The 22,210-nt window shown below is 34.8% G+C and overlaps 1 protein-coding gene across 4 annotated transcripts in view; it reads left to right on the top strand.

Annotated features, from left to right (window-relative positions):
• UBE3C (ubiquitin protein ligase E3C) overlaps positions 1–22,210 on the top strand; it is a 162,263-nt gene that overhangs the window by 70,717 nt on the left and 69,336 nt on the right. Inside the window, exons 14-17 of one of the 4 annotated variants that reach the window (XM_027841019.1) lie at positions 1,390–1,494; positions 3,775–3,874; positions 15,320–15,417; positions 16,840–16,972. In XM_027841019.1, the coding sequence (XP_027696820.1) occupies positions 1,390–1,494; positions 3,775–3,874; positions 15,320–15,417; positions 16,840–16,972 (436 nt within the window). The remainder of the gene's footprint in view (positions 1–1,389; positions 1,495–3,774; positions 3,875–15,319; positions 15,418–16,839; positions 16,973–22,210) is intronic. The other 3 variants (XM_027841020.1, XM_027841021.1, XM_027841022.1) reach the window with 3 other exon arrangements.

Consider the following 22,210-nt stretch of genomic DNA (forward strand, 5'->3'; position numbering starts at 1 on the left):
GAGATTCCCTGCTTTAAAAATACAAAAGTATAAAATTTGAAAATAAATTGTGAGACCACTTTTATTTTCCTTGGCATGTGCCTTTCTTGCTGATGTATATATTTGAAAACATTCAGATAAATGCTGTTATTTAGTTGGAGGCATGCCTATTTGTTTTCTGAAGAATTCCAGTGTCGTTGGGTTGTTTTTTTTTTTCCCATCTCTTCTCCAGTAGAATTGGTAGATCCTGGCTGTAGAGGGTTTAAGTTCAAAACTAAGATTTTCTATTTTTCTATTAGTGATATTTGTGCATGCCAAAGATTAGTTTTTTTTAAGTATTATTAGATTTTATGGCAGAGAAGTTGTAATTTAAAAAAATGTTTAATCAGTATTATTAGATTGTCTCAAGTAATTCAATACACAGCTTTGCTCTTATTAAATTATTTATTGGATGCATGCCCACTAGCTGTGGTAGGCACTGATAAGACTTGGTACCAGTCTTAAAACACACACACACACACACACACGTCTTAAGATACACACATATACATACACTACAGATATGTGTGTGTGTATATACACATATATATGTATATACATTTATATATCTGTTCATTTAAAATGCCTAACATGAATGAGAATGCTTAAATGTTTCAGAAAAGGGAGAAAAGTCTTGAGCAAGACTTTGAATGAGTATGAAACCTAGAGATATAAAATAGAGAAGAACCAAAGCATGAAAATGAGACAGTTGAGCAAACTGTTCTGACAAAAGCAAGATGTTTTATATTCCTGGTACTGTAGTGAGAATTAATATTTATTTTTAGGAGATAATGCTGTCAAATAATTTTGAGTCCATTGGGTTTCTTCAGGCTAGGATATATTGAATATACATGGAAATGAAAAAAAAGTCATTACTTCTTTGAGTTTAATCAGAAAAATGACAAATGCTTTTTCAGGTATATTGATTGGTCAGGGAAAAAAGGATATTTCTCTCCTTGTAACTATGTATCATACAAGTTTTAATGAGCCAATATATTGCCAAGTGTTTCCATTTTAAAATTTTGTAAAGAAATCGCTTATGGTTTTTGTAAATTATCATCTTAAACAAGTCATTTGCTGCCATTTCTGTTAATTTTGGCTCCTTTTCCCTGGCAGATAACTGCTTTGTATGTAAGATATATTGCTATGATTTATGAAAGGAAACACTTTTAGGTAAACTAGTTCTGCTGGTGATTTATAGCCATTTCTTAAATTACTTAATGATGTATACTTTTAAGTTATATAGATGAAAGAATTTTGTAGCGTCCTGTTGAATTGTTGTCCTTTGATTTCTAATTAGTGGTATTGCCTGCCTTTGCAAGTACTTCTAGCAAAACTTGTTTATATTGAATATTTATTCTGCCTACCTAGGTTATCACCAATCTAGTAAAAATGTTGAAGTCCAGAGACACAAGACGAAATTTTTGTCCACCAAATCACTGGCTGTCAGAACAAGAGAATATTAAGGCAGATAAGGTATTTGTGAAATGTTTTTGTAATCTTTTGCATAAAACCCACCCTGTTCAGATTCCTTTTTAGAAAAGACCTTTTCATAAAAATTCCACTAATTGTTGAGAACTGAGATTTGCTTTTTGATATATAGACTTTTTATGTTGACAGCTGAAGTTTTATAAGGTTAAATAGTAGAAAGCAAAAATATATTGTCAGAGTTAACATAATTAAATTACCTTTTTGTTATTAGGTTTGTTTTGTATTGAGGTGTTAAGTTTGAATTACTGCTTTTAATATAAAATTACATTGCAACCTAATGATTATTGTTTTTGGATAGAAATGATTTTTCCAGGAGTGAGAAGACTGGACTATTAAAGAAGATAGGACTTGTCCTTATTCTTATTTCTAACAGTAGGACTCTCCTAGTTCCTTAAGGAGTCCTGTACTAATGAGTGTTTAAATAGAAATGTTTTTAAAACTACTTAAAATATGACATTCTGACTCTTAATTCTGTCATAGGCAGTGCACATAGTAGCTTCTCGATAAATATTTGTTTTTGATGGTGGTGATGAAATACATACATGGATGATGTGTGCATACTCACACAGATTTCTTCTGCTTCACTTTAAGAATGCCCACTGTACCATGGAATCAGTCAGTCAGCAAATACTTATTGAGCTTGTACTATGTACCTAGCTCTCCTGGGTGCTGGGAGGAACACAAAAGAAGTAGAGGGCATGTTCCCTGCCATCAAGAAAGTTACAGTCTTATTGGGGAGAAAAGATGTAAATATTAGAAACATCTAGAGCACAAGATGGTGTAAGGGATTCAGTATAAGGTAGGGTTACCTTGTAATCTGTTCATGGCAGCTTAATACTAGAAGTACCAGAAGGACCTCATTAGTAGACTGCATCACTTACAGCATAATTCCACAGTACTGACCTTGAGAACAGGGTCGGTATTAGGCTGTAGCACAAAATTTGATAACCATTGGCTCATATGTAGAGATGGCATTCTAGGAAATTTTGAGTGGTACAACCAGGCCTAGGACTAGATGGAACTGTTGAAGCAGGTTAAATTAATTTTGGTGCTGTACCATACGGCTTGTATTCTCCTGCCTAGTACCCCATTTTCCTTGAGACATCTCTCCTGTTTGTTATCTCATGCCAATTCCTGTTAAGGTACTAACTGAAAACAGGCCTTTTCCTTAGGTAGTTGGATAAAATTGGCATATCTATGTCATGTAGTCTCATGCAAGAAGGAATCTGTGTTGCCTCAGTCTTCTGATTTAATGAAAATTTAATGGCACTGTGAGTGACCTTTTTAGTCACATTTGGTAAATACATTGTAGCTACTTCACTACGAGAAAGACATCTGTGGAAAATCAAATAAAATAGCATCCCCTTAGAGAATTATAATATTAATTTACTATTAGATATATAATTTATTGTTAGGAAATAGCCATATGTAACTTATTCTGACTATTGTTTGCCAAAAAAGAGTTTCTCCCTTGATGGATCTGTATTACTTTTTAGAGTACAAGTAAATAAGATATTTGAATATTTGAATTTGATGAGTATATTTGGATTTTTGAGGTTTTATATATCTCATGAAGATATATACATGTGTATGAACATATATGTGTATATCTATATATAAATATAAAAAAACCAGGAAAAAATACAAATGAGTTACGATCAAAGCAGAAGGATTTATTCACATAAAAATAAATAACTTTTAGAATTGATGTGTAAATGCAACGATTATTCATCAAATCATTAAAATATATATCTTATGAAGAGAGTTTTTTACCTTTGAAGATTTTGCTTAAACTGTATATCATCAGCAGAGCATTTGTGCATCATTTAATTAATGAGGAATTGACAATTTACATCATTTCTTTGGTAACCTTATGATCAACTGCCATACTTGCAGTCATACTGCCTGAAGGCCTATTCGACCTCAGCTTGGTTAACTAGTTTTCCTTTCTGATCACTGTACCTGTAAGTGGAACTATTAGATACATGCACAAGTGAAATTTTAGCTATCAAGTAGAATAGAATGTATGTATTAGAAAAAAATCTAACACTATGTTAAATATAGGAAAAGAACACCCAGGGTGAGAAAGAGAGATTCAAAAAGGATCTAGAAGAATTTGAAGGGGAATATTTGTGATGCAAGGATGGGATGATATTTGTCATAATTTATCAATACTATACTTTGTTTCAGCTTAGAAACTGTGAATTTAAAGTTTCAGATTTAGTACAAGAAAGACCTCATTAACACGGTTTGGTCATTACACAGGTTACACAGCTATATGTGCCATCAGCTAGACATGTATGGAGAGTCCGAAGAATGGGAAGAATAGGTCCATTGCAGTCTACCCTGGATGGTGAGTTCAAATGTGGGTTCATTTCCTTCTTCTCTTGCTTTTGTTAATTATTGCCATGTTGAAAGTGTACATCTCAAAGCTCTGTTAGGTACCCAGAGAACAATACATGATTTTTCATGTTTTTTGCCTTCCTGACCCTATATGCCATCAATATATAGGTCATCAGGAAATGTGTTGTCTGTTATCTTGCGGTGTTGTTGTTTAATCATTTTTTTAGTTGTGTCCAACTCTTTGTGACCCCTTTTGGGGGTTTTCTTGGCAAAGATAATGAAATGGTTTGCCATTTCCTTCTCCAGCTCATTTTACAGATGAGAAAACTGAGGCCAATAGGGTTAAATGACTTGCCCAGGGTCACATAGCCAGTAAGTGTCTGAAGCCAGATTTGAACTTAGATCTTTGGACTCTAGGCCCTGGCACTCTATCATACTACTTAGATGCTTTAATATCTTATGATACTAGATTTTTAAAGTTCTGGAGACTTCTTGAGCTGTATCCTGGTCATTTTTATCATGTAGCCTATAACATTTCTTCGTTTATAGATAATAAGTCAGCATTATGGTGTGGGTAGACTGCTAATTGATGTTAGTTAATCCTTCAGTAGACAGCAAACATGGAATAATAGATAGAAAGCTCCCATTGGCACCAGGAGGACTTGGAAAGTCCTTCCCCTTAACTCTACAAGCTATGTGACTGGAGAAATTGCTTAACATCTTGCTGATATACATCAGACAACTGCATCACATCAGCTGAGGGAGCTGCCATAAGGTGTGTTCCCTGCAAAGGTAAAAATCATAGGTCTGATCCAAAAAAAGGAAGAAAAAACAAAATTGGTTTTAAAATCTAATATTAAAATTTTGTAGACAAGTAGCATTTTAATTAATTATCTTCCAAATATTTTAATTTTTAGATTTTTAATTCTCTCATTTCCTTAGTGTTAGTTCAAGTAACAGTATTTTTGCTTCCTGTTTCATATGAACACTTCTGAGCAGTATGTCATTTTTTTGTTATTTCGTCATATCTGACTCTTCATGATCTCTTCTGGGATTTTCTTGACAAAGATATTGCAGTGGTTTTCCATTTCCTTTTCTAGCTCACTTTACAGATGAAGAATTGAGGCAAACAGGGTTAAGTGACTTGCCCAGGGTCAAACAGCTAGTAAATGTTTGAGATCAGATTTGAACTTAGGAAGATGAGTCTTCCTCATTCCAGGCCTGGTACTCTGTCCAGCTGCCCCAGTGTGTAGTTTGGGTTTCCTTATTTTCTAATGTGATAGGACTGATTAGGAATTACTTTGTGTAGAACTTTTGTTTATGTGATATTTAAGCTTAGAGTTTTTTCATAACATAACATGAAATTTCCTTTTAGTAATTAAAATTTGAAAAAAAATCAATTTGTTTTGTTACCATTATGTTCTTTCATTTCAGTTGATTGTCTTATGGATGACTAATACAGTAACAATAAATAATACTTAGCAGACCTCAATTATTTTTTTTTTTAAGATTTGAAAACATTCATTTGGTGCTTAGAGGCCCTCCATGGTAATATGTGGCTATATATTTTTATATATTTGTACATAAATTGCCTGATCTGTCTCTCAAGGATAAGAGCTTACCTTGTAGGCATTTGTTAGAATTACTTTAACAAACAAAATTTTAAAGCATTTTAGGAAAAATTCCAGAGAACCTCACAAAGAAGAAATCTTGTCTGTAAAAACTCTTGAAAATCAGTGAAAATTTACGTCCATGATGACAGGTGTAGGGTTTTTTCCTTCTAGCAGGTTGAAAAGTACATTCCAAAGTCTTCCCACTTTTATAGTCAGACCACAAGATAAGCCTGTTGCCTTGTAGTTCATTTAGAAATCATCTGCCTTTGAAATTGGGGTAAGGCATTAGTTTTGTAAAAACATTTTTCTTTTATCCAACAAATACATGCCTGGGGTAGGAGAGACATTCACAACATCCTTGTGAGGTTAGCTGACTTTATTAAAAATCCTTCATCAAACAATGCTCCTTTTATCCAAGTTTCTCTGAGACCTGATTTGTTACTCCTGCCATTGTTCTTGCTTGTAAGTGGCAAATATCTTTGTTTTGCAGGTAGAAAAACCTAAAGCACAAAGAAGGTAAAAGACTTTTTCTCCAGGTCACAAAAAGGAACAGATGAGTTGAAAATCCCTTATTAATTGATGATCCTTTAGAATGCGGGTTCATTAAAAAATATAGAGATAGATAGATCTTCTGTTTCTTTTTTTAAAATGAAAGTTTTATTTTTTTTAAATTAATTTATTTATTTTTAGTTTTCAACATTCACTTCTATAAGATTTTGAGTTTTAAATTTTTTCCCTCTCCCCCCATGATGGCATATGATCTGATATAGGCTCTACTTATACATTCATATTAAGCATATTTTCCCATTAGTCATGATGTAAAGAGCAATTAGAACTAATGAGAGGAACCACGAGAATGAAGCAATAAAGCAAAACAGCAAAGGAAAAGGAGAGCAAATATTATGCTTCCCTCTGCATTCAGACTCCATATTTCTTTCTCTGGGTGTGGATAGCAGTTTTCATCATGAATCTTTTGGAGTTGTCTTAGTTTCTTGCGTGGCTGTGAAGAGCCAAGTCTATCAGAGTTAGTCATCCTAGAATGTGGCTGTTACTGTGTAATTCTGCATCAGTTCATGTAAGTCTTTCCAAGTTTTTTTGAAGTCTGCCTGCTCATCATTTCTAATAGCACAGTAGTATTCCATTACATTCATATACCACAACTTGTTCAGCCATTCCCCAACTGATGAGCATCCCCTCAATTTCCGATTGTTTCCCGTCACTGAAAGAGCTGCTATAAGTATTTTTGTACATGTGGGTCCTTTTCCTGTTTTTATGATCACTTTGGGATACAGACCTAGTAGTGATATTGCTGATTCAAAGGGTATGCACAGTTTTATAGCCCTTTGGGCATAGTTCCAAAATACTCTCCAAAATGGTTGGATCAGGCCTCAATGTTTTTATAAAAGGAATTTGAAGGAGATCAAAGGTCAAAGTTTCTCCTATTTACTTATGAGCAATATCCCACACGGTAGCTGATCAGTTAAAGAAAAAGCAGACAATATTCTGGACTTGAATCCAAATTATGATATTTAGAGATTTGACTCACTTGAATAGTAGCCATTAGGTAAACTGTTACAAATCTGTTAGTGGAGAATATAAATATTTGGATGTAGGTATTGTATGTAAGCAATATATAGTTCTTCTAAAACATAAGTATATGCCCTTCTAATGATAAACTCCAAATTTCTTTCTTTGAATATTACATTTGACAGGTGTTCTATACCCGTGGTAGATAAAGCATTGATATATCAAGTTTTTTTAAAAAAATGTAAAAAGCGCCCATGGTTTTGTCATCTCTGTGCAGATGTCTCCCATATTTCTATGTTCAGTCATATATCTTTCCTGAGCCCCAGTCCAGCATCACCAGTTGCTTCTTAGATAATCTGTACCCTGATATTGTATGGTCATCTCAAACTCATCATGCTGAAACAACTTGGCAGTTTCACTCCACTCTCACAGTCATTATCTTAGATTTCATCCTTCATCACATCTCTCTTGGACAGTTACAATGGTCTAGTAATTGTTTTCTTTGCCTACAGTCTTTCAGTCTTTAATTCATCCTCCACATAACTCCCAAAATATTCTTCTGATTCAGCCACCCCTCTGTTAGAGAAACTGCAATGGCATTTTCTTGCCTCTTGGATAAAATACTAATTCCTGTTTGACATTAAAAACCCTTCAGAAACTGGCTTTTTAAAATACTGTATTCCCATATTGATTGCACATTACTCCCCTTGTTCAATGTATGATTCAACCAAACTAGCCAACTTTCTATTCCTCGTGTACAGTAGTTAATCTTTCTCCAGTGCCTAGAACGTTCTTTTTCTTCACTTCTCCCTAGTAGAGTCATTAACTTTGACCTCCTGTAGAAATTTCCTGTTCTTTTTACCTAAGTTAAATGCTTCTCCTCTTTAACCTCCAATTATTTTTTACTCTGCGTAATTTTGTATGGAGGCATTGTAGTGTAGTCTATAGAATTTTAGTCTTGGGGCCAAGAGGACCTAGGTTCAAGTCTAGCTCCTGACACACACTGACTGTGACACTGAGTCGGCTCTTCAACCTCTCAGTACTCTAGACACCTGTCTGACAGATGATAAAGCAGAGAAACTGTTGACTTGGGTGGATTGAAACAATTTTTCTCATTGGACAGTTTTCCTATGCCAGTGATATTATAGGTTCAATCCTTGTTCCTCTTTGGGTATATACTTATCTATATAAATGTTTTCCTGTAATAGAGCTTAAGAACCTTAAGGGCAGGGACTATCCCAGTGTCCATCATATTGCCTGATACTTGATAAGCATTCATAAAAGAAAAAATAAATTAATGTAAAATACTTAATCCAAAGTACATAGTAATTCAGTAGGGTTTTTTTTTGAGGGGGGTGCTTCAGCTGGGCAGTGGGGTTAAGTGATTTGCCCAGGGTCATACAGCTACTAAGTGTTGAGTGTCTGAGGCTGGATTTGAACTCTGGTCCTCCTGATTCCAGGGCTGGTGCTCTATCTACTTCGCCACCAACTGCCCCAGGTTGTTTTTCTTAACTCAAGACTAATGAGCAGTGTCAACTGACTAGGTTAATGTTGTATGTAGTTAGAGATGGTACTGATGAGAGAAAATTGTGTAGCCTTTTCTCCTTTAATGCCTTTTAAGACATGATCAGATCCATTTACAATATATAAAGAATAAGCTGTGGATTATATTATATTCTGGCAAGTGATGTTTTGTGAAAAAATTGCCAAGTCTTAACTTTTAATTTTTTTTTATATATGAAGTTTTTTTCATATTTGAAAATAAAAAGCAACCCCCCTTCAAGGTTTTTTTGAGTTATATCAGAATGTGTTCATGATCACTGAGTTTGATCAATACACCATAATTATATTTGAAAAGTAAGTCTCCTTTTTATTTTCCTGCAATAGCTGTGAAAAGAAATTGAATAGCAATTTTGGCTCTCTACATATCTTTTTAAAATGTGAAGAGTAATGATACTTATGTGGGTTTATAATATAAATAAAAGTCATTTCTTGCTTTTCGAACAAATTATTTGTATTGAACTAAAAATTTACATATTTAAAATTGCTTATAGCTTTCAAAGTGTAGGATTCTTTGTCTCTTTTTGCTAGTTTCTTATCAAAAATTCTTTTGTGAATGGTTTCTTCATTTGAACAGGTCTTAGTCTGTATACTGTTATAGATGTTTCTTAGCAGAAATAAATGTGTGTTGAATTGAAAGATCCAAGAATGAATGACAGCAGTTTTTAGTATGTTCTTTTACTCCATTGGATGTCTCTAGTCTTGAGTATATTATTTCTGTGCTAAGATCCCATGCTAATAATTGCCTGAACTTAATTCTGAAGCTAAAGGATTTCAGCCTCTAAGGATATCATTCTAGCATTTCTCAGCTCCACAAAATTAATTTTAAAAGTATGATCACCATAATGATGTGGAAACAAGCAGTTAACTCTATATGATTTGTTTAGTGTCACTTGCCTATATGGAATTAACCCAGTGATCACAGAAGTATCAATGAAACACATCTGGTTTTATGTGTACTACTTCACTTATATGCCAGAACCTAAATTTTTAAATACCTGTGAACTGATGACTAGCTCATTTCTCTTTAAAGACAGAAACCTTGCTGAAGAAATATAGATAAAATTGACAAGTATAATTGAATACTAGTAGTTGATAGTGGCCTTTTCTTTTTTGTACATGCATTTTCTGTTAAAAAAAAATCTTGTATCATAACATAGATGGAATCCAATTAAAAGTATTTGCCAAGTACACTAAATTTATAATTAAAATATACTTGGTAATTATTCAGTATTTTCAAATGGTTAAATACTAACATTTTAAAGATGATCATTAACACAAAAAAGCTGTGAGATCTTGACTTGCTAAATTATTACATAAAATGATAGTATAATAGGTACAAGTTTTAGGAAATTAAAAATTGTAGCATTTGGGTTATTCAATTCAGTATGCTCTTATTAATCTTTTACATATTGGCTTCATTTTTTTTTTTACTATTTCTTTGACTAGTGAGCCCTTTCTTACATCAAAGAAAGAACAAATAAAAAACATCTGATCAAAATAAACTAAAATATGAGCTGTATCTAATAGTATATACAGTATTCCATATTCCTAGTCGCCTACCTCCTCAAAGAGTAAGGTGGGAGGTATATCTTCTCAACTCAACCACAATTTTGATCATTATAATTACACAGTATTTGGTTTTTTGTGTTTCTCCATTGTATTTACATTGTTATTAGTAGTATGTTTGTTGTTGTTCAGTCATTTTTCAGTCATGTCCAACTCTTCATGACCCCATTTGGGGTTTTCTTGGTAAAGATCCTAGAGAGGTTTGCCATTTCCTTCTCCAGCTCATTTTACAGATGAGGAAACTGAGGCAAACAGGGTTAAGTGACTTTCCTGGGGTCACATAGCTAGTAACTGTCTGAGGCCAGATTTGAACTCAGGAAGAGGAGTCTTCCTGATGCCAGGTCTGAGACTTTATCTACTGGGCCATCTACTTGCCCTAGTGGTGTGCTGGTAAATGTTTAACAACTGGCCAGGAGGGGTGGTGGTGGAAATGTTTGTGTCACATACTTTTTAAATTTAATCTGCATTATTACCATATTCTCCATCAGTTTCTTAAGTCTCAAGAAGAAAAACTCCCCTATTTGCAAAGAATAATTTTCTCATCAGGACCACCTCTGACTGCTTATGATTATGACATAGTCTGCTGACACTGCTCATTAGCTTGAGCTAAGAAAAGCACCTACTGAATTACAAAGGTCATACCTTGGATTAAGCATTTTGCACTCATTCATTTTAATTTAGTTTTATTCAGTCAAAACAATAAATCAAGCATTTGTGAACTTCCCAGGTGTAAATGCTCACACTGAAAATTTAAAAGTCCCTTTGAGCTGTCTGAAGTACACTCCTGATTGTTGTGTTTGTGTTCTACTTTCTTGGTTTTGCTTACTTCACCCTTTTATTAGATGACAGATTTCTTCCAGTATTTCTCTGAATTCTTTATATTTATTATTTCTTACATCATAGTGATATTGAATTATATTTACATAGTGTAATTTGCTGAATTTTTGCCCAAATGATGGAAATCAACTTGTTTCCAGTTTATTCTACTATAAAAAAATGTTGCTATGAATACATACATGCGTATGGGATATTTCTTTCTCTGAGGTATAAGCCTGACAGCAGCATCTTTAAACAAAGCCTTTTGGACATTTTAGTCAGTCACTTAAAAACAAACAAACATTCCAACTTATTTTCCAGAATGTCCTTATCAATTCATGTCTCCATCAGCAGTGTTTTAGTGTCCTTTGTTTTGTGCGTATTGCCACATAATTGTATTTTCTCCATATATCCCATTCCCCACCCCTCCCCCTCCTTTACTATTTCTGTCTTGTCATGTTGGTCACTTTTTTGAGTATAAAATGAAACCTTAGAGTTCTTTTGTTCCTTCTCTTATTTTTACTGATTTGGCATATTCTTTCACTTTCATATGATGGTTAATAGTTGACAATTTTTCTTTTTGATAACTATATCCTTTTACTATTTGGACAGTGGAAAACGAATTTTTGTCTTCTACAGTTTTGCTAATTCCCTATTTATCTTGGATGTCAGGTTCTTATTTGTTGTTCAGTCATTGTCTGACTCTTTATGACCCCATTTGGGGTTTTCGTGGCAAAGATATGGTGTGGTTTGTCATTTTCTTCTCCAGTTTATTTTTACAGATGAGGAAACTGAGGCAAATGGGGTTGAGTGACTTGTCTAGGGTCACACAGCATGTAAGTGTCTGAGATCTGATTTGAACTCAGGAAGATGTGTCCACCTGACTCCAGACCCAGTACTCAATCCATTGAACCACGTAGTTGCCCATCAGATTCTGATTAGAGATATTTAATGCAAAGATTTTTTTTTCTCACTTGATACCTTACATTCTTATCCTAGCTCTATTGATTTTGTTCAAAAACAGAGGAATCCTATGGGATCCCTATCTGTGTTCTCTCATAGATCCTCCATAGCAAATTTACCCAACATGCAGGGAAGTATTCTGTGGGTACAGGTGTGCCCATTTCTTTGTAGTTTATGGTAATGTAAGATTGGCAGCCACACATCAGTACTGGGAAGATTCCTCTGCTCTAGTATATCTGTGATCTCATTGATAGGAATGATACTTCCAGTTATGTAGATTGCATTCCAGGTAGCTACGTGGCATGGTGGATAGAACACTGGATTCAGAAACACCTGATTGCAAATCCAGATTCAGACGCTTACTAGGACTGACTCTGGATAAATCACTTATCCTCTGTTTGCCTCAGTTTCCTCAGCTATGGTAAAATGAGAATAATAATATTACCTACTTCTCAGAGCTGTTTTGAGGATCCAATGAGACAGTATTTGTAAAGCACCCAGCACAGTGCCTGGCATAAAGTAGGTGCTATATAAATGGTAGCTATTATTGCCACTGCCACAACCACTCTCTCAACTATATCCTCCTATAAAATCACCGTTAAGACTCTCCTTGAATTCTCTTCTCATAGCATAGATACTAATAGAGCATGTAGTCTTCTGATGTTCTTTTGGTTGACCCTCTTGTAATGTGATTGATCCATCATCTCCCCCCCCCAATATTTCTCTGAGAACATCCTTTATATGAGTGGTGTCAAACTCAAACAGGAAACAATTCCTGTAACTGCATATTGACTTAGAAAACCTCAAATTAACATCATTTTTTGTTGTATTTTTATTTATTTTGTAAACATTTCCCAATTATATTTTAAGCTGTGTCCAATGCACAAGGAAGTTCTGCTAGTAATTGTACCCAGGGCAGTAAGTTTGACACCTCTGGTTTACATCACTTCTGCATAAATCTTTCTTTAATGTATTGAAGCATGTTCACCACCTGCCATGTGCCTCTACGTTGCCCTTCAGTTGTTCTTCAACTTCAGTTGTTTTAAGACTATAGCATTCTTTGACTTAATTGCTCGAAACATATTATGCTAAAAAAATTAATTTTCTTTATTAAAAAAAAGTATGTGTGTGCAGCAGTCAACATTATTTACCAAGGAGAAATACTAGAAACTTTCCCAATACATATAGTGGTAAATAAAGCAAGGGTTGTCCCCACTCTCACTATTATTTGACACAGTTGTAGAAATGCTACTTATTGCAGTGAGACAAAAGGAAGAATGAAGTGTATAAACATTGGCAATAGAGGGGAAAATACATTTATTAATAAATGACATGATAGTTTTCATAGAGAATCAACAATAGAAAGTAATTAAGATAATTAGTTTCTTCAATAAAATAACAGCATAAAAATATAATCATAAAAATTGTCAGCTTTTCTCTATAGGAATAGCAAAAACAACAAAGAAAATCTCTGAGTCAGCTTACCAAGGCTTGCTTAAAACTTTTACAAGCATGATAATAAAGGAAGAATTAAGTAATTAGAAGAATATTCATTGCTTATGGTTGCACAATAGCAATATAATAATGTTTATGCTACCAAAATTAACTTACAGCTTTAGTACTCCAACCATAAAACTACTAAGGAAAATTCATTTGAAGCAATAAATGTTTTAGTATTTTTAAGGAGGTAGTGAAAAAAATAAGAGGGACAAAAGGAGCATAGCACTTTGAGGTCTCAAAGTGTATTATAAAGCAGTAATGGTCTCATCTCCATTTCTTAGAATCCATCTTCCGTTAGACCCCAATTCAAGTGACACCTCCCACATAAAAACTTGAGTAATTTAGCTACTAGCGCCCTCTATCCCCAAATTACCTTGTATGCATTTTGTCTTCTCTGTTTATGTATCATTTTCCCTAATAATATGTGAGCTTCTTCAGGGCACGAGTTGTTTCATTCTTGTGTTTGTATCCTCAGCACTTAGCATAATACCTGAGACATAGGTGCTTAGGAATTGCTGATTGAGTATATATAAATTCATTTCTTTAAGAAAGGCATTGGAAGTTAATCCACCATTTCTGTGGAATGATTTACAATTGCGTTGTGCAGTGTTACAATGTTTTCTAAGATATAAAAACATTGATAATAGTGCCTTTCCTCTGAGATTATTTTACACTTTGCTTTGTATATATTTTGTGTGCGCATAGCTGTTTTTATAGTGTTGTCCCCCTAGAATGTGAATTGTATGAAGGCAGAGACTATATTTTTGCCCTTTTTGTTTGTATCCTCATCCCTTATAACAGTTCCTGACAGGTATTAAATGCTTAATAAATGTTTGTTGACTCATTTAAAATACAAACACACCTAATATAAGATCATATGAGTTTTGTAAATCCGATGGTCTAATTTCAGCAGTCTTAGAGTACAGAAGAATAAAGGATTGCTAATGCATGTGATCATTTTGGACAGCTTCATGAAGGAGCCAAGAAAACATTGGAAAGTATACTGGATTTAGGGCTAGAAGAGTCTTTGGTTATTTACTTCCCGTGGGACTTCAGCAGTTAGTGTTATACAGGGTAAAGCAAGGCTGAATTTTGAGTGAGAGTACTTGTATTAAAATACCTCTTTTGCTATTTTTTTTTTTTTTAATAATGTGTGGCCTTACCCAACCCCTCTAGGCCTCAGTTTCTTCTGTAAAATGAAGAGTTTGGATTAGGTTGCAACAACACAGTTTAAGAAGCACTGAAGGCTGGGGCAGCTAGGTGGTGCAGTGGATAGAGCTCTGGCCTTGGAGTCAGGAGGACCTGATTTCAAATCTGCTCTCAGACACGCAACACCTTACCAACTGTGTGACCCTGGGCAAGTCACTTAACCCCATTGCCTAGCCAAAAGTGCTAATGGGGTTATGAGTGGGACAAGTTTAAGAAGCCTTGGAGTAGATGACTTTTAGTATCCTTTCTAACACTCAATCTATGATCATCTGTTATTTAAGGCATCTCTTAAAAGATTGGAAAGGTAGTCATTTGGGAAGATTGAACAGGAGCCATTATGGATAAGAGAGCGTTATATGAGCAAAACCTTAGGGTCAGAGCATATTTTAGGTAGAACAGATAAGAGACAAAATTGATAAAGGAAGATAGGATAGGGCGAAAATGCAAAAGATTATTAATTCCAGGCTAAGAATTCTAAATGTTAATTGCGTAGGCAAAAGAACCATTTCTGGTTTTGAAGTAGACAGATAGCAACAATAACAGTGACTTTTGGAAAATGACTCTTGTAACAATGTGTGGAATTAGGATTGTAGAATTTTGCAAAAGGAGTGATTTTGGGGAGTTGAAGTACAAAGCTGAGCTAGAGTAGCGACTGTACAGATAGAAAGTTGTGAATGAAATAACCAAACTTTAAAAATTTATTTTTATAGTAGGTCTGGAACCAGCACCTCTTTCAGTATCTGAGGAAAGACAGCTTGCGATTCTCACAGAATTGCCCTTTGTAGTTCCATTTGAAGAAAGAGTAAAGGTAGGTAATTTCGTTTATTTTGCATCTCTTATCACCATATTTTCCAAATCCCTTATTTTATTAAGACAAAACAGGAAATACTAACCACAATTTTATTAAGTTGCCTTCTCCTTAGCTGATTCTTTTATTTGAATTTTGTAATGTTAAGTTATAGAGCATGGAAAGTTTTTAATTTTTTTTTTTAACCTTAATGGAACCCTGTTAAATATCTAATGCTTATTAACATATACTTTAATATTTAGTTATTTCAAGTAAAATTCTGAAAAAATAGTAGTCTGCCTGTAAACACATTCCCAATAGTAGTGTCACAAAAGGAGTTAACTGTTGTTTCCAGTAATATTGTCTGATTTAAGTAGTTATTTGAAAGGTAATTATTGTGTATTAGACATTCACTATAAATACTGCTTTTAAAAAACATAAAGGGGTTGAGACACATTGTAATAAAACTTAAATGTATAGACCACATTATAATTTGCAAAGTTCTTTACTCACAATAGCCCTGTGAGTTAGTTAGTGCGAGTATTATCTCCATTTTACAGATGAGGAAACTGAAGCACAGAGGCTAAGTGAATTGCGCTGCAGCTCACAGCTAGTAAGTGTGGGAGCCGGGGCGGGCATCCAGCCTGTTCTCCTGATGCTGAGACTGGCACCTGGACTAGGACAGAATGCTCTTGTTTCACGTGTACATTGATAAACTTAGTCACGATAATATATATTCTTTATGAGTCTTTTAGGAAAATGAATGCCTAAAAGTCAGATACGTTATAATGATCCAAATTTCATTTGTCATGACTGTCTTTTTTGGATTAGGTAGAAAATGGCCACTGGAGAGGTCCACCCTCCCCAGTCTTACTTTGTTTACTGAAAGGCCTAAAAGAGTTTCTTTTAGAACTACTGTTGTTTCTTATTTATGTGTTTTAAAGGAGAAAAAAAAAACCTAAAATTTACTCTATACTTTCTGAGCTCCTTTTGCTGCATCTTCTGTACCAATTATTTTTGCATGTGTTGTTTCCTGTTCTTAATGTGCATGGTAGTTGGAGTAGGGGTTTCAGGAAAAATAACTTTAGGTTAATGCAAAATTTATTCTATTAAAAATGGTATATATTTTTCCAGTTACCATAAATGTTTTATAAAAGACAACAAAACCAGATTATGTATAAGGTATTTTCTGTGACAGTATTGATAAAGGATTATAAGAACAAACATTTTCATTTGTGAAGTTGCTTTGATGAATATGATAAATATCAAGAATTCATTGACAAGGGATTTGGTAATAGTGCATTAAAGTGTGATTCAAATAATTATTTCTAATAATCATTTAGTTGACCTTCTACTCTGATTATAGATTAGTTAGGAAATTGACAGCTGATTTTCACCTAAGGAATATTTTGTAGTTTTGAGTTTTTTCTTTTTTTTTGTCAGATTTTTCAAAGATTAATCTATGTTGATAAACAAGAAGTTCAAGGAGATGGTCCATTTCTGGATGGAATTAATGTCACAATTCGAAGAAATTATATTTATGAAGATGCTTATGATAAACTTTCCCCAGAAAATGGTATGTTTAGCAATATTATTTTTTCTGTAGTAATTGATTATGAAAGCAATAAGTTATGGAGACAGTGTTACATAGTTTGGAGTAATTCCAACTGGGATCAAATCCTTTCTTTCCCTGTTCTTATCCTTTGAAGAAGTAAACTCACCCTTCTGGACCTTGGTTTCCTCATCTGTAAATGAAAATGGTTAGTCTAGATATCATTTAGAGGCATGCCAACTAAATCCATGGTCCTATTTTTTTCTCTTTGTATAAATTTGCATAAATTGTTACCTGTCTTGAAAACAGAAGAACCATATTGAATCTGATTTAAAGAATTTTGTGTTGATAAGGATTAAAAATAGCCAAGTTTATACAAAGGTGGGAAATTTTTTTCCTATTTATAGTGATTTTAGTAAATATTTTGAAATTTTAATATTGCTTCCAAAATTATAGATATGTAGCTATTTCAAGGATTGGTGCAAATTTTGTTTAACTTAAATTCAAGTAAAAAAAATTTTTTTTGATAGAAGCAACAGAAGATATATTGACCAACATACATGTTTTAAATAATAAGTAGAGGGGGCAGCTAGGTGCGCAGTGGGTAGAGCACTGGCCCTGGAGGTAGGAGGACCTGAGTTCAAATCCGGCCTCAGACTAGGCACTTGACACTTACTAGCTGTGTGACCTAGGCAAGTCACTTAACCCTAATTGCCTTTTAAAAAAAAAAAGAGAGAACATAAATAATAAGTAGAATATAGGCCACATTTAGGTATATTTCCAGTCCAGCTAGTACAAATAAAATTGTAATCATAACCCTTGTTATTAAAAAAGTTTTACAGTTTTTCAGGTGATTACACTTAATATGGTATTACTTCATGCTACCTTTGGCAGCTAGGTGGTGCAGTGAATAGAGTTTTGGTCCTGGAGTGAGGAAGACTCTTTTGTAAGATGACTACAGTAATCTACTGTTTGATAAACCCAAAGACTCCCGCTTCTGGGATAATAACTCACTGTTTGACAGAAACTACTGGGAAAACTGGAAAATAGTACTAGGCATAGACCAACATCTTACACCATATACCAAGATAAAGTCAAAATGGGTACATGATTTATATATCCAAAGGCTGATACTGTAAGCAGACTAGGAGAGGAAGGGAATAGTTTACCTGTCAGATTTATGGTGAATGGAAGAATTTATGACCAAGAGATAGAGAACATTATGAAATGCAAAATGGATAATTTTGATTACATTAAATTGAAAAGTTTTTGCAGAAACAAAACCAATATAACCAAGCTTAGAAGGGAAGCAGAAAGCTGGGAAACAATTTTTACAACCAGTGTCTCTGATAAAGGCCTCGTTTATAAAATATATAGAGAACCGAGTCAATTTTATAAGAATCAAGCCATTCCCCAATTGATAAATGGTCAAAGGATATAAACAGGCAGTTTTCAAAGGAAGAAATGAAAACTATCTATAATCATATAAAAAAATGCTTTAAATCTCTATTGATTAGAGAAATGCAAATCAAAACAACTCTGATGTACACATCACACCTGTCAGATTGACTAACATGACAAAACAGAAAAATGATAGATGTGGTATATGAATGTAGTGGAATACTATTGTTCCAAAAGAAATGATGACCAGGCAGACTTCAAAAAAGCCTAGAAAGATTTATATGAACTGATGCTGAGTGAAGTGAGCAGAAGCAGGAGAACATTGTACACAGTAATAGTGATGACTACATTTGATAGATTTAGCTCTTCTTAGTGCAAGGATCTGAGACAACTCCAAAAGATTCATGATGGAAAATGCTATTTCATCCAGAAAAAGAACTATGGCGTCTGAATGCAGATCAAAGCATACTATTTGCGCTCTCTCCCTCTCGCTCTCTTTTTTTTTTCTTTTTTTTGGGGGGGAGAGGTTCTCTCTTGTGGTTTCTCCCATTGGTTGTGATTCTTCATTACAACATGAGCAATGTGAAAATTCAAAAAGAAAAACAAAATGAAGGATGAACAATATTTTCTTAAGTAATCTGAATTTTTTATTTGATTATACGATTTTTGAAATGTTGGTGTTAGGGACATACAGAGGTGGTGTCAGTGGAGGGGCTATCCACTCCTTATCAGTTGAAGAATGATTTGTTAAGGAATTGGGGATACAAACTGATTTCGTGTTTGGGGTATAAGAGAGAGAAAGAGGGAGAGATAGAATGAATTGCACAAGCATTTATCTGAGAGATTTGATGCAAATGTTTTTCCCAGTCAATAGTTTCTCTTTTTAGTTTACCTGCATTGATTTTTGTTAACGTGAAAGATTTTTGTGGGGTCACAGATTTAGGGTTGGAGGGATTGTCAGGTTAAACTGCTTCATTTTATAGATAAGGAAACCAAGCCTCAGGGAGATTTAGTGACTTGTCTAAGATCACACTGATGGGAACCAGCAAGGAGAAATTTACATGGAATGGTGGGTCCATTTCTGTCTATTTTGATCACCTTTAATTCTTCTTGTGGTCAACAATTCTCTTTTAGCTGTAGATCTGAAATGAACAGATTCTTCCATGTAAAGCCTCTGTGGCAGAGAAGACAGTAAAACTTGAGCTTCCCTTAACGTGTGTACTGTATTTATACTAATAACTCCTCAGTAATATCAGAGCTTTTTGTTGGCTGCATGGCACAGTTAATCCATATTAAGGTTTTAGTCAACCATGAAATATTTCTAAAATGTTTCTTATTTTAGAATCCTGATATTTCACTCAAGATCATTAAAAGTAAGACTTTGACTCAGTCCAGATTTTAGTGAGAGTTTACTGATCTCAAATAGATTGAGACAGTGAAAGCGTCCCTTCCTGTATTCCTCATAATATAACCCTTTGCAGTCAGTTGAGTGGTAAAGAGTCAGCCTGGAAGTCAGGAATACCCAAGTTAAATCCCCTCTTCTAACACAAAATGGCATTGTGACCTTGGGCAAGTTCTTTGGCCTGCCATTCCCAATTTCCCCCTTCCCCAGCTCCAGAGGGTGATTATTGAATGTTTGCCATGAAGTAGTTTTCTCTCTCTGCTTTACCTCCACTGATGAATTGACAGACCTGGACAAAAAAGATTTCGTTGGCGCTTGTGCATGACTGGTTCTTTTCCTTATACTTGAGAGTACCAAATCAGCAGTGTGGTTTAGTGGAAGTAGTGCTGCCTTTTGAATTTGTGAAAACTTGAGTTTGAATCCCTCTGGGCTCTTTGTTACTATATATGTGGTGCTTCTGAGCTTCAGTTTTCTCATCTACAAAAATGAAATCATGATTGTTGTAATGCATACTCCATTGAGTTGTCATTAAAATCAAATGAGTGGTTATCTGTAAGGTGCTTTGCAAACGTTAAAGCACTATAAACATTTCAACTATTATTATTATAATTGTATTTGTACTACCTTCCTCATAGGTAATGTGAAAGGATAGCTTTTAAAACTATAAAGCACTGTAGAAATAAAAGCTGCTATTATTCTTGTTGTTATATTCTTCCAAATAAAAACTTTCAGACATTCAGCATTTAATGGCCAGTGCCTTTGATGCCAGGGAAATATCAGTAGATTAGAAAATGGAATCTATACTTTCAATTTAAGACTTTTAAATTTTAATTTAATTAAGGAAATGCATGGCATGATTTAGTTTTTAATTTGGGGATCTAAGTTGCCTGCCACCTTGTTCCCCCTTAACTGTGCTTGGCAGTATAATCTGGTACATATTAAAAACTTTTAGCTAACCTTTTTAGCAATTTAAGAGTGAAATGATTTAAGAAAAGGATCTGTCTTGATTGTTCTGTTATTTTTTACTTAAGGTTGAAAGTATTTTCTATATTTCTGATTAAGACACCTAGACTTTCAACAAAAGCATTTAAGGGCCTTAGCTTTCATAGCAAAAAATGTTTTTAATATGTTTTAAGTGTTATAACTCTTACAGAAAAAGGAAGACTACTTGCAGTTAATTTCCAAAGTGCCAAAAAGAATCTGTGAATAAAATAATTTAATTTTTTTCTCTGTGAAAGGTGTGGTCAACTTACAGACATTTAAAGCCTAAAGACAATGAATTTTGTTCTAGTTAGGTAACTTAAATGGGTGCTGCTCTTCTTTTCTTCATATTTTGCCATGGTGAAAGAGATAAGGAGTTGATAATTGGCAGCAGTGAGGACATGGCTAAGATTGTATTTCCTGTCGTTCTCTAGGGATTCCTAGCATTCTGAAATAGGAACTTTGAAAGAAATCAGGGGGCGGAGCCAAAATGGTGGAGTAAAAGCAGTGACTTGCTTGAGCTCTACCCCAGATCGCTCCAAATACCTATAAAAAATGACTCTAAACAAATTCTAAAGCAGCAGAACCCACAAAAAGACAAAGTGAAACAAATTTCCAGTCCAAAGACACCCTGGATGGTGGATCGGAAAGGTATATCGTGCCAGGCTAGGAGAGGAACACAGTTCCTCGTGGGCACGCAGGCCGCAGCAAACCTGGAGCAGGCCTCAGAGAGCCGAATCACAGGCAGCTGTGGCGGTTTCCAGACCCACAAATGCCAAAGACAACTTAGAAGGTCAGTGGGAAAAGTCTGTGTCTGCGGTGAGAGAGAGAAGTGCGGTGGTCTCAACTCCAGTCCCCGAGCTTGGCCCCGGGGTGGTGGCTGCCTCCTGATTTTCTGGCCCACAGACTGAGGGGGAATCGTGTGGCTGATCAGAGGGGACTGCAGAGATCTCTCTGCTGGTGCTGAATTCTCTTGCTTTGCCTGTGCTTGGATCTGGGTCACAGTTCTGGGTGGCAGTCCTGGGGCAAGCAGGAGCGCTGGCGCGGTAGAGCTTGTAGTGGTGGTGGAGAGGAAACCTTCCTCACAGTTCCAAGACAGAAAAGAGTGCTTGTGGTCACTTATAGACCAGAGCACAGGCCAGGAAAGAAGTAAACACCTCACTCTTGATCATAGCACCTTGGAAGAACTGAAAATTTACAGGTCTCTGGAAGGATCTCTGAAAACAGCTGCACAAAACCCCTGAAGCTTGGGACAGTACATTCTCCACTCTGGAAACAGACCCCTACCTTAACAAAGAGTTTATAACTCAAGTAATTGACTGGGATCATGAGATGTTATCTTATTTTGGTCACAAAGAAGATCAAAACATATAAGCAGAAGAAGACAACAAAGCCAAAGCTCCTACGTCCAAAGCCTCCAGAAAAATATGAATTGGTCCCAGGCCATGGAAGAACTCCAAGCAAGTAAGAGAAGTAGA

Source organism: Vombatus ursinus, unplaced genomic scaffold (genome assembly GCF_900497805.2).
Source record: "Vombatus ursinus unplaced genomic scaffold, bare-nosed wombat genome assembly UNPS02014852.1, whole genome shotgun sequence".
Lineage (NCBI taxonomy): Eukaryota > Metazoa > Chordata > Mammalia > Diprotodontia > Vombatidae > Vombatus > Vombatus ursinus.